Source organism: Pterocles gutturalis, unplaced genomic scaffold, assembly GCF_000699245.1.
Source record: "Pterocles gutturalis isolate BGI_N339 unplaced genomic scaffold, ASM69924v1 scaffold22430, whole genome shotgun sequence".
In the NCBI taxonomy this organism is placed as follows: Eukaryota; Metazoa; Chordata; class Aves; order Pterocliformes; family Pteroclidae; genus Pterocles; species Pterocles gutturalis.
In genome coordinates this window covers 1-11,698 of record NW_010146433.1, presented here as the reverse complement: position 1 = coordinate 11,698, position 11,698 = coordinate 1, and the positions used below count along the sequence as shown (strand labels likewise).

The 11,698-nt window shown below is 55.1% G+C and overlaps 2 protein-coding genes across 2 annotated transcripts in view; both read left to right on the top strand.

Moving 5' to 3' along the window:
• Positions 1-1,567, top strand: part of LOC104470717 (CD48 antigen-like) — a gene marked incomplete at its 5' end in the record, with an annotated part of 5,054 nt that extends 3,487 nt beyond the window's left edge. The window contains 3 exons of the mRNA XM_010085748.1: positions 539-853; positions 936-1,199; positions 1,470-1,567. Coding sequence (XP_010084050.1) covers positions 539-853; positions 936-1,199; positions 1,470-1,567 — 677 coding nt within the window. The remainder of the gene's footprint in view (positions 1-538; positions 854-935; positions 1,200-1,469) is intronic.
• A 3,076-nt stretch (positions 1,568-4,643) lies between these two features.
• Positions 4,644-11,209, top strand: SLAMF1 (signaling lymphocytic activation molecule family member 1; the record flags this gene model as incomplete). The annotated part of the gene is made up of 6 exons (XM_010085747.1): positions 4,644-4,680; positions 8,284-8,610; positions 8,931-9,212; positions 10,223-10,345; positions 10,423-10,533; positions 11,130-11,209. Coding segments are annotated over exons 1-6 (960 nt in total), but the record flags the coding sequence as incomplete, so codon positions are not given.
• Between the last annotated feature and the right edge of the window lie 489 nt (positions 11,210-11,698).

Here is an 11,698-nt window from a genome sequence, read left to right as displayed (position 1 = left end):
CCTCTTCTTCATCATGCAAGGTACGGCAGCGGGTTTCCCCAGGCTGGGGGTGCTGGGTTGGTGGGTAGATGGCTTTGGGGATGGGATAAACCCTCCCCATCCCCGCTCTCTCCCCCAGCTTTTCCCATGATGATGCTGTGCCCACGGTGGGACCCACCAGCTTCATTCCCCAGGGGAGCCCCCGGCATCGCCACCACCAAGCTTGGGGTGGGGGGCTGCTCCCGGTGAGCCTGGAGGGAGGGTAGGACCCCAAAAATGAAAGCGAAGGAAAAAAATAAAACCTTGCTTAGGGGCATTCGGGCTGTCCCATGCTTGGGGTGGGGAAGCAGAAATTCTGCCACCAGCTGTAGGGTTTGTCCCTGCGACACAGCCCTAGGGCTGAGAGAGCCCAAAGGTGTCAGGAATTAGTGAGCAAATGGGTTGTTTGTATTTTCCATGTGTCTGGGAGGAATTGAGGTCCCCAAGTGGGGATGAGCCTCGGGGAGGGGTGGGCTGTGTTCGACTGGCCGAGCAGCACCAGTCTCTGTTTTCTTGGCAGCCCACGCGCAACACGGTCCGTCGGAGGTGGTCGGGGTTGTTGGTGGGGTGGCGTATCTCAGCCCTAGCCTGGGAAACCGGATGTCCTACCACCAAATCCATTGGCGGCGCGACAATTCTGTAAAGATTGCCATCTGGGACAGCAAGGAAACTGTCCGGTACCCCAACAACATCTACAAGGGACGCTTGGAGCTCTTTCCCAACAACACCCTAAAAATCAGCTACCTGCAGAAAAATGACAGCAGTGTGTACCAGGTGTACCTGGAGGACCAGGCAGGCAAGGAGCACATCGAAAACATCCTCCTGACAGTGTACGGTGAGCTGGGAGGATGGGAGGGTGGTCCCAGTCCTCTGTGGAGGGGAACAGGAAGGCTGTGACATCCCGCTGTCCCTTGCAGATCTGGTCCCGAAGCCCACCGTGCACGCCAAAGTGATGAGGGACGACTCGGGGAGGTGCAAAGCTACCCTGGAGTGCTCGGTGGGGCTCGAAGGGGTGACCTACGAGTGGATCACCCCCAGCAAGCTCCTGCCAGAGGGTGCGGGTTCCTCCAAGCAGAATGTCTCCTTCGACCCCTTGACAGAAATCTACATCTGCAAAGTCAGCAACCCCGTTTCATCCAACAACGCCTCGCTGACCTACTGGCACCCTTGCTCCTGGACAGGTACTGGCCACGATGCACACATGAGATGGCAAAACTTGGGTGGGATGGCTTTGGAGGGTCCCTGGAGCAGCAGTGGTGACCCTGGGGACCGTGGGTCCCTGCAAGGCTGAAGGTGGCCCATGGGTGTCCTGTGGGTTGGGAGTGGTGGGTCCCTTTTCCCTCTGTGCCATGGGCTGGTGGGTGGCAGGAGCCCACTTGGGGAGGGGGCTTGGGGGTCCCCCACAGCAGCCCACAACCCTTCCCACACCCCTGCTCTGCCTCTGCCTCCAGGAGAGTCCTCCGCTGCTGCGTCCTGCACCACCACCCGTGTGCTGGTGCACCTGGGACAACTCCTCCTCCTCCTCCTCTTCCTCCTCAATCTGGCTTAACAATACTCCACAGTTGATGTGTCTCCATGTCTCATCACTCCCCGCCCTGGGACTGGTGCCTGGATGAGGCCCCCAAACCAGCTGGATGCAGGAAGATGCGGTTGCTCGAGGGGAACCATTACAACCAGTGTCCGTTACACCAGCACCCACTGGTCTCATCCACAGCCACCCGGCTGTGGCGGCTTTGCCACTGCCTTTGGAATAGCTCCATGCCTCGGTTTCCCTCCTCACCTTTTCTGCTTTGCTTTAGTCAGCGATCACATTCCCAGGTCTGTCACAACGGTGTTTCGAGAACCATGGATCTAAATCACTAAATTTATGGTTAACTGCTCGGAAATCCTCCTCTTCCTAGCCCTGAAATCTGCAGGGAGACCCAAGCTGAGCCTTTCCTGGGTCTTCCCATGAACTTTGAGAGGTCCTTGGCCATCACCTCATGTCAGTGATCCCCTTCGTGGGACCAACGAGTGGTGCTACAGTGCTGGATGGTGCAGTTCTTAGCCTGAAGCTGGTGACACCAGCGAGGGTGCATCTGGGTGATGCCCAACCTCCTCCAGGTCTGGAGCACCAGAGCATGTCAAGGGGGCAGAGCTAAGGTGGCTCCTTCATCTTTCTCTGCAAGGGAGGGTTGGGCAGGGCAAGTACAGTCTGTCTATATGTGCATTAAATTAATTAATTTTTACCTTAAACCCTTCATTTTTAGGTGCCCGTTCTGTGTTCTTCTCTGGGCTGGGGATGGCTGTGGTGGGTGCTTGGGGACAGGGGGATGATGGGGGGAGCCACATTCCCCCTCCCCAGGACAGGAGCCCTTCCACTGCTGTACCCCATGGGAGAAGTCAGCTTTGGATGGGGTACATGGGTCTGTTGGGGTGGGAAGATGTCTCATGAGTGATGAAGATGGTCACTCAGCCTGGAAGGAGGACCAAGGTCATGTTTTGGGGCCACTTCAGCCATGGGACACTGCTGCTCCTGCCCCCTACAGCAAACCATCCTGAGAAAGGGGAGAATCGGGCTCTCTCCTCCGTAAAACCCAAGAGGCATCACTTTTTAGAACCACCTTTAAGCAAAGCCTCCTAAGGCCAGATTCACCAAAAGGTCAACTGGGACCTCACCAGCTCATTGGAAAATCAGTAACGAGCACAAATTGTTCCAGCTCCTGGGTCTAATGTGCGGCTCATTTTTTGCTGAGTGGCTAATGGTTTTTTTGCACCAATGTATGGTTTGCAGAAATCCCTCCTTTGACTGGGACTTGCTCCACTCCCATACAGAGGTTTGGGGCTCTTCTGCCTCTGACAAAATCCAGGATGATGGCTGGATCATAAAACCTCCTGTGATGGAGCCCGGTGCTGCCTCATTTTTCCAGTTGGGAGACTTCAACTTGAGCTGATGGGGAAAGTAAAGGCATTTGGGATCATTATTTTGGGTTAAAGGAGGTTTTTCTCTGAGCTCTTCTATGGTTTTTGTGCCCCTAGGTGCTTCTGGGAAGGATTTTTTTTTTCATGATTGTTTTGCTTGTTAAGTAATTTTTTTCACATTTCTCCAGCCCGAGGCACGCTATTGTGGTAGTGCCCATGGACATTGTTGGGGTTTCATGGCTGTCCTGGACCAGTTTGTGGCAATCAAGCATTGGGCACCCACCTGTGGCAAGGTGGAGAGTTGGGGACAATTGGGGATGAGTTTCTCTTCTCTTTACCCCTTCAATTCTCTCCCCCATCACTGGGAGCAGAGTGGGTGAGCGAGCGGCTGCGTGGTGTTTCTGCTAGCTGGGTCAAACCACGACACCCCTCTGCAAAACACCCCAAGGCGATGGTCTTCATCCCTCCATCATCTGGCCAAGTGCTTGGACCAGGAGCCACCTGACTCCGGTAGGAACCAGCGCTGCTTTTCTGGGGACTCAAAGCTCTGTACGTGAATTGAGAGAAGGAGCCAAGTTCTCTCATACCGCTCTTACTCATCCTTTCTTTTTCACGCCTCTGCTGAGCTCTTCCCTTTTGTGAACTGCTGATTATTGGGAAATGGCCTTTTTTTTTTTTTTTTCTCAGCCAGATGCTTTCCGAGAAGGAAGGAGCAGCCCAGCAGGATGCTGGGGTAGTTTAGTGTGGTTTTAGGCTTTTTTAGCGTTAGAAATAATTTATCAGCAACAAAACTCCTGGAGCTCTTGGAGCCTGGCTCTACTGAAAAGCAGCGGGATGTAAGTTCACCCTTTATTTCCTTGGGGCAATCAAATTTGGTTTAAAACAGCAGAGGAATTCCTGCTTCACGCTGTCTCTTCTGGTTTCCTCTGAAAACTGACAAAAAATTGAAGGAAGCACTAGGAGAAAACCCTTCTCCCATTTTAAAGCTGCGTGGGCCGAGCATCAGCAGGGGTGAATAATTCATTCCACTAAAACCACAAAAACAACTGCTAAGCTTTTCTCATCCCTTTCCAGCAGTGGAACAATCGAGTGATGTTTTCCCCGCGTTCCCCATCCCCGGCTCTCCGCTGAGCGCAAGAAGCTGTGGTCCCCATTCCCTTCCCACTGGGCAGGACTGTCCCCATCCCTGAACACCACCTGGGCAGATGGGGATGGGGTCAAACAGGAGCAAATTGAAGTCCAGATCATTACCATGAGTTCTCAACCTGAGAACGCAGATTAGGGCTTTTACTTGGGGAGTTTCTGAAGACCACCCGTCCTCCTCCTCGCTGTAGATCCCACACAGTCCAAGCCCAAAGCAGGAATATGGGTTAATCCTGGAATATAGAATCATAGAGTCATTAAGGTTGGAAAAGACCTCAAGGATCATCAAGTCCAACCATCAACCCAACACCACCCAACCCACCAAACCATGTCCCAGAACACCCCTCCAGGGATGGTGACCCCACCACTTCCCTGGGCAGCCTGTTCCAATGCCTGATCACTCTTGCAGTGCAGAATTTTTTACTAATATTCAGCCTAAACCTCCCCTGGAACAACTTGAGGCCAAATACCTGAGGCTTTCCTGCAGTGGTGGGAACCGTGGCCAGAGGCACTGGTGCATGCCGGCTCTCTGGACGAGCATCGGTGCTGGGATGGAGCAGCTGCAGTTGGGATGCTGCCGCATGGGGGGAGCAGCCGCCTACCTCCGCCTCCGCTGCGGTAGCAGGGTTTAAATGCTCTGTACAGACCCGGGAAATTGTTATGGTACGTGAAATGATTTTTCTTGCTGGTAGTTTCCTCCTCTTTTAGGGTCGGGTTAAGGACCCGTAGCAGGATGATGCGGTTCTGGTGCAAGCTATAAATTGATGCTCTGCTTCCTTCTTGCAGCTCTCTTGGGCTGTCTCCGGTGAAGCATTCAGCAGCATGACTTGATGCTTTGAATACTTTCCACTCGAGAGAAGAAAAAAAAAAAAAAAGTCATTCAGCCAAAAACAGGAAACACATGGCCCAGGATAGCGTCTCTAATTTGAGTACACCTGCTCTTATAATGAGCCCGGCAGCAGATATTAATTTCACTGCCACAGCAGCTCCGTGAACCGAGGCATGGGCTGCAGCGTCCACCTCTGGCTGCTCATCTCTCTCGGCTGTGTTTGGGGTACGTATGTTTTCCTCTCCGTGAAATACTCGCTTTGGATTGTTTGGGGTTTTATTTTGTTGTTGTTGTTGTCGTCAGAAATGAAGACCTTTAGAAGTCGCGAGCTGCGTGCCAGGCAGACGGGCAGATCGAGTATAAATATTCATCTAGAAGATAAATAGCTGGCAACTCCCAGTTGGGTGCGTGGTGCATCCTTAATATGCTCCTGCCAGTCGTGGTGAGGGAGAAGAGAACGAAATATGATGAATGAACAAAGACGGCAATGGACAAAGTGTAGCTGCGATAGTGAAGCGCTCTACCGGGTGTTCTAATGGGGTATTAATAGCACTGAGAAAATAATTTAGTACCAGATGTGAACTGGGGCACTTGAGATGGAGGTTCTCGGTGGATTGTCTTGTTCTCTGTGAGATCATCTCAGATCAAGAGGTGCCAGCAGGCTGGGAGATGGGACCCAAGCAAGAAAAAGTGTATAGGGCGAGTGGAAAGGGCCAGGCAGTGGGGCGATGCCTGTTTTCTCGCTGCTCAGAGAGCCCTGGCTGGCTCTGGGTGGTGTTCTGGAGATGATGGTGTCCTGGTTGAGCCAAAATCCACCCTGAGATGAGCTGGTTGGGGAGCAAGGACCACGCAAACCCCCCTGGGCTGCTGGGTCCTGTCCTCCCAGCCTGTCGGCCGTTATGGGAGGATATAGAGAAACTGGTTTTGGTGGTGCTGAGCCTGTGTGAAAGAGCTCAGGTGAGCCCAGATCCCCCAGCAGAGCACAGGGAGCTGGGACTAATCCTGACCTTCTACTTGATGCCAGCCCAACATCTGGTCCCCTGCCCTGGGGACACCATGTGTCCCTGCAGCCCCTTCAGCCTTCGCGTAATCGCCAAGCGCAAAATGTTCTCGGCCAGGAAACCAAGGACCTTAGCAGAGCTGGGTTTTTTTTGGTTTTTTTGTTTTTTTTTTTTTTACTTTTTTCTTCTGGTTTATAAGCTGAAAGAGGGCAGATTTAGATGAGATCTCGGGAAGAAATGTTTTCCTGTGCGGGGGGTGAGGCAGTGGCCCAGGGTGCCCAGAGAAGCTGTGGATGCCCCATCCCTGGAGGGGTTCAAGGCCAGGCTGGATGAGGCTTTGGGCAACCTGGGCTGGTGGGAGGTGGCCCTGCCCATGGCAGGGGGTGGCACTGGATGGGCTTTAAGGTCCCTTCCAACCCAAACCATTCTGGGACTCTGTGATTCTCCTCAGCTCCACTGGCTCGCTCTTACTAGAATACCTGCCTTTAAAATCCCCCTGGGATTTTCTGTCCAGCCAGCACGCCAAAAGTCCCACGAGCCCAATACCTGATGCAAAGGTCACTCTGGACCCAGCGCCGTGCTGCCACGGATCACTTTGCTTTCCTCCAGCCCATCTGGGCTTCAACAGGGATGGTTTCAAACTTCTTTACGTTCCTCCTCCAGCAGCCTTGCTCCAGCCAAGTCATTTTCCCCTGCAAAGATGATGCTTCTCGCTGGGGTAGAGGGTTTTTCTAACGTGATGTAAAAAGGGCTTTTCCATTTGGTTAATTAACGAGGAGCCTAACCGCTGCACGTCAAGAAGACTCGTTGCTGAGAAAATACAGCATCTCCCTGCCCGCTGGGCTTTACAGTAAATCTACTGGCAAAAAAAAAAAAAAAAAAAAAAAAAAGAGCCACCAGGTCAGCCGTGACAACTGTGTCACTAAGGCTGGTTTGACGCTGGGGAGATGTAGTCCCCAGGAACGGCTCAGAAACTTCTGTGTTTTGTACCGTGGAGGGGGGGAAAAATAAGCGATGGCACTTGGGATGGCGTCAGGGGAGCATGTTTGCTCTGTGGTTTTTACTGGAAACATCCGCCGCAGGAGAGGCGGATACTGGGCTTATCTGGGCCTCCCCAGACCTGTTCTGGGGTAGTCCCCCCTCCTCTCTTTTCTTTTCCCCTCTGGGGTAAAGCCTCACCCCAATGGAAAGAAGTCAGTAGGAAATGTGGGGGTGACACAGTGGGGTCCCTTCCACGCTCCCTCTGCCGGGGGCTGGCTCAGGGGTGAGCTGTCACCTCTCCCCGTGCTGTTTCCTACAAAAACAAAATCGTTTGCCCGGGGGTGTGGGCAAATATGAATCATCGGCTTGCAGCCAAAGACAGGAAAGAGTTTGGGGGAGAACCTCCTCTCGTGTGCTCTCCAGGAAACCCGGGTGGTCGAGGTGCTTTGGGACACGTGGGTGGCCTGAATTTTTGTCCCACCATCGCTGGAGATGCTTCCACACCTCTTAAGAGCACTTTTCTGTGGTCATCAAGAAATGCTTCTGGGACCACCTTGTCCAGGAGAAGGACAACCTGGGATTTACACCTGAGGCTGCATTTCCTGCAACATCTACAAGAAAAGCCCCACCAAAGGTTTCTGGAGGGAGGTGGGTGCCGTGATGTGCACCCAGCTGCAGGCATTGGCCAATGGCTACCAAGAATTGCTTCTGTCCAGACTGCCCTAGTGTCACCAGGACTTCTCCAGGGTGGTCCCACAGCTGCCAGCACCCTTCTCCCAGGACCAGCATCCCCACCAGACTGGGATCACAAGTGCTTTCCTTTGCTTGAGGCAGCCCTGCTCCATGGGGTGATGTTTCACCACATCATCAGAAAACCTGGAGCCTTAAATCAGGATTTAGCCATTGCCCAACGTGGGAGAACGATGACACTGATGCAAGTGAAGACTCTCTCACCTCTCTCTGGGAAGATGAGGGTGGGCAGGAAGGGTGGAGGAAGGCAACTCTTGGCCCCTGAACATTCTTCAGGGTCAAGGATGTGGGGCTGAGGGACAGGGGTTGCTCCCACCTCTCCAGGGATGGTCCCATGGGGCAGATCTTGCGATGAGCCCTGATGTATCGTGCGACCCACGTTCCCACCCTCCAACGATCACTGGTGCAGGATGTGGTGGATAACCCAGGGCTTGAAAACGTGGTTATATAATCTGTTCAGTTTTGGACTGATTTTATCTCCTGCAACCCAAGCTGGCCCCAATCTGCAGATTACCAGGGTGGGTCCAAGGCCGTCGTTCGCTACCGCAGCTCCGTGCACATCCATCCTCCTCCAGCACAGCTGGGATGGAAGGGGACGGTTGCTCTGAGCCCCCCCAGGCCTCCCTGCTTGCTCAACCCTTCTCTCCATTCTCCTCCCAGGCATGGGCCACAGGGTGAGGGAAACGGTGCTGGGCACCTTGGGGAAGGCGACAATCTTGCGGATCCCCCCTGAGCTCCGGGACCTCACCGTGCACTTCGGGGCGGCCATGTGGAAGCGGGACACCGAGGACCCGCTGCGTAAGCTGGTCCTGCTCAAGTACTCAGACAGCAACTACACCAACTACATGGAAGGACGGACCCGCTTCCACGCGTCTGACTTTTCCCTGGAGATCCTCAACACCAGCCGGCAGGACAGGCAGCTCTACGAGTACATCGTCAGCAAGGGGTCGGAGGAGAAAGTCTGGCAGATCCAGCTGGAGGTGTACGGTGAGACACGTTGCTTTGGGAGGACTGTGCTGGATGCTCCCAGCCTCTTGTGGGGCTGGGAGTGGGTCTGGGAGGTGGGTTGTGGTCAGGGAGGGTGGGAGATGCCTACCCTGACTCCAAGGTGCTGCAGGACCTTCTTTCAGCCCCATCTCACAGGAGCCTTTGGCTGCATGCAGACCACGTTCCCCTCTAATGTCATTTGCAGCGGGTCCAGGCCCATCTCCCGGGGATATAGGAGAGGCCAGCAGGATTTCCCAGGCACTGTTTGCATCCTTCCCTAGACACAAACCTTCGCCCCATCCCTCCTTCCCTCCCTCCAGAGCCGGTGTCTGATCTGAGCATCCAGATCCTCAGCTGGGCACAGACCAACGGGAGCTGCACCGTCACCCTCAACTGCACGGCGGCGCGAGGGGACAACGTCTCCTACAGCTGGGGCAGCCGGGATGCCAGCACCTCGGGGCTCTGCACCCGCAACAGCAGCCTCCTGCACCTCTCCTACCCCCTGCAGAATGCCAGCATCGCCTGCGCCTGCACGGCCAGCAACCCCATCAGCAGTTGGGTTGTTGACTTCAACTCCTCCCAGTGCAGCTACGAGCAAGGGGGTAAGTCCTCGAGTCCTGACCCGGCTCCCTCCAGCCTCCTGGTCCTGCTCTTGCCTTGCTGGGGACTTTTTCCAACCTCAAAGGAACCTTTTGCAGGGAAAGTGGCCCTGGGTTGCCCAGTCCTTCCCGTAAACGCTGGCAGAGGAGCCGCAGGTCCCACTTGCCTCCTCGCTGCGCCCCGCTGCTCAAGGCTCATTTTTAAACACATGAGACTCGTACGCCTGGGTGGTCCGGGGAGGGTAAAAACCTCGGTGACAACTTCCTCTTGAGAAGCTCGCAGGGTGAAAGTCACGCTCTCTCTCACCGGGGTTTTCTAGCACTCCCTTGTGACGTGGGGGGACTTTCGCCGGGGCCGGGTGGCATGGTGGCTGCCCCTTTCTCCAGGGACCCTCAGGTGGAGTCACACCTCTGCTGCGTTGACCCATGCTGGGGCTCTTGGGGTGACTTGTGCTGAGAAAATATCCCCATGGGAAAAACGGTCGGGACTCTTGCTTAGGAAAGAGAGATGCTGAAATGAGATGTCCTGGGGGTTTCAGGCTTGTTCGTCATCCCCTTGTCCCAAAACCCCTCGCACAGTGGGACACCCCTGCACGGTGTCACCGCTAGTGGCCCTTGAGTGGGGCCACACCAGGAGCTGGACTGGTGGCTGGAGCTGCAGAGCTCTGTCCCAGGGTCCCCTTCTCTTGCACCTGCGACGCAAGGGCGTTGTACAAAGGGGCTGCCACCCCGCAGACCTCCGTAAAGCCAGCGGAGATGCTTTTAGGTATTTATCTGCCTCCGATCTGGCCCCCGGCAGGTTGTTTTGCTGACTGTTGAAGGATTAGAGAGAGAGCTCTGCTCAAGAAAAGCATTTCCTGCCCCTTGTTTCCTGTTCTACCGACATCGCCAACCCAAAATTAGGCGATGAGATGAAGGAGGACTTTTTAGCAGCCCGTTCTGCTCAGCTCTGGGTTTCCCTGAGCCCCAGGGTTGGCAGCTGACCCCTCTCTCCTCTCTGTCCCCCATCCCAGGCAGCGCTGAGATGACGACGGAGCATCTCGTGCTGGCGGTGGTGGTCCCCATCGCCACGGTGATGATGTTCACCGGCGCATTTGTGGTTGCCTATTTAGTCATGGAGGACTTTTTAGCAGCCCGTTCTGCTCAGCTCTGGGTTTCCCTGAGCCCCAGGGTTGGCAGCTGACCCCTCTCTCCTCTCTGTCCCCCATCCCAGGCAGCGCTGAGATGACGACGGAGCATCTCGTGCTGGCGGTGGTGGTCCCCATCGCCACGGTGATGATGTTCACCGGCGCATTTGTGGTTGCCTATTTAGTCATGCCTGGTGGTGAGTGCCATGAGGGGAGGGGTGCCGGGGTGGCTGGTGGCCCACGGGTGGGATGAGCCTCGCAGGGGGGAACAGGAGCTGGCCCCAGGGAATGGACCAAGTGGGTTGATCCCTGTGGGCACCTCATTTGTGGAGTAGTCTGACTCTTGGGAAGGAGTGAAACGTGTTGCTCTTGAAGCACAGAGGAAAAGGCAGGAAGGAAACCAGCTTAAAAAAAAAAAAAAAAAAAAAAGGAGAAAAAAAAAAAAAAAAAAGGAAACGTACCTGCACATTATCTCCCCCACTTCACCCAGATGATGTGCTTCTGAGATCGTATCTCACTGTCTCAAGGGGAACTGACTGATCTGAGTGCTTCAGCCGGGCTGTGCACCCCTCCCCGTTCCCTGTGCAGTGACAAATTTGCAAAACTGTCCTGTGGTGCCCAGAAATCCTCCGGCCACGGCCGGGTCCTGCCAGCAGACACGGTGCTGGGGACAGAGCCAGCGCGGGCTCACCCTCGCCGTGCCTTGGGATGTGGGAGCAGGATGCAGCTCGCAAAGTGCCAGGGTTGGTCCCTGCTCCCCTCGCAGCTTGGTGACTTCCTTATCCCCCCACAGCCAGCCGGGAGCAGGAGCATTCGCCGCTTGCCGAGGACAATGCGGTGCACACCATCTACTCCCAAGTGCAGCGGGTGGAGGTGAGCAACGACCGGGGAAAAAATCTCCTTTAGTGATGAAAACATTCCTTCAGCCATGGAAATGCTCCTCTAGCAATGGAAAAGCTCCTTTAGTGATGGGATCCAGAGCACTGGAGCCAGCAGGGAGCTTGGGCACGACCCCGCTGGAGTTTCTTGAGTGGGGGGCTTGGCCGGCGGCAGCCTGGCTGTTGGGCAGCGGCAAAGGCAGCAGCACCCAACGCCCCGGGTTGCTGCTGGGTGGCTTCTTGTAGGTCTATGTCACCCTCTGGGATGGTCTTTGGCCATTGGGTGTCAACACAGCTCTATGGCTGGGGAGAGAGGGTGAAATTGTGGCCGGGGGACACTGGAGTGGCCATGGGCTCGCTGGGTTCACCCATTGCTGCTGTCTGGGGACTCGGCGTGGCTCCTGAGAGTTTGGGAATCACTGGGAATGAGGCTGGGGGCTCCCAGGGTGGCTTTGGTGAGACACTGTGTATTTTTACCCCCTTC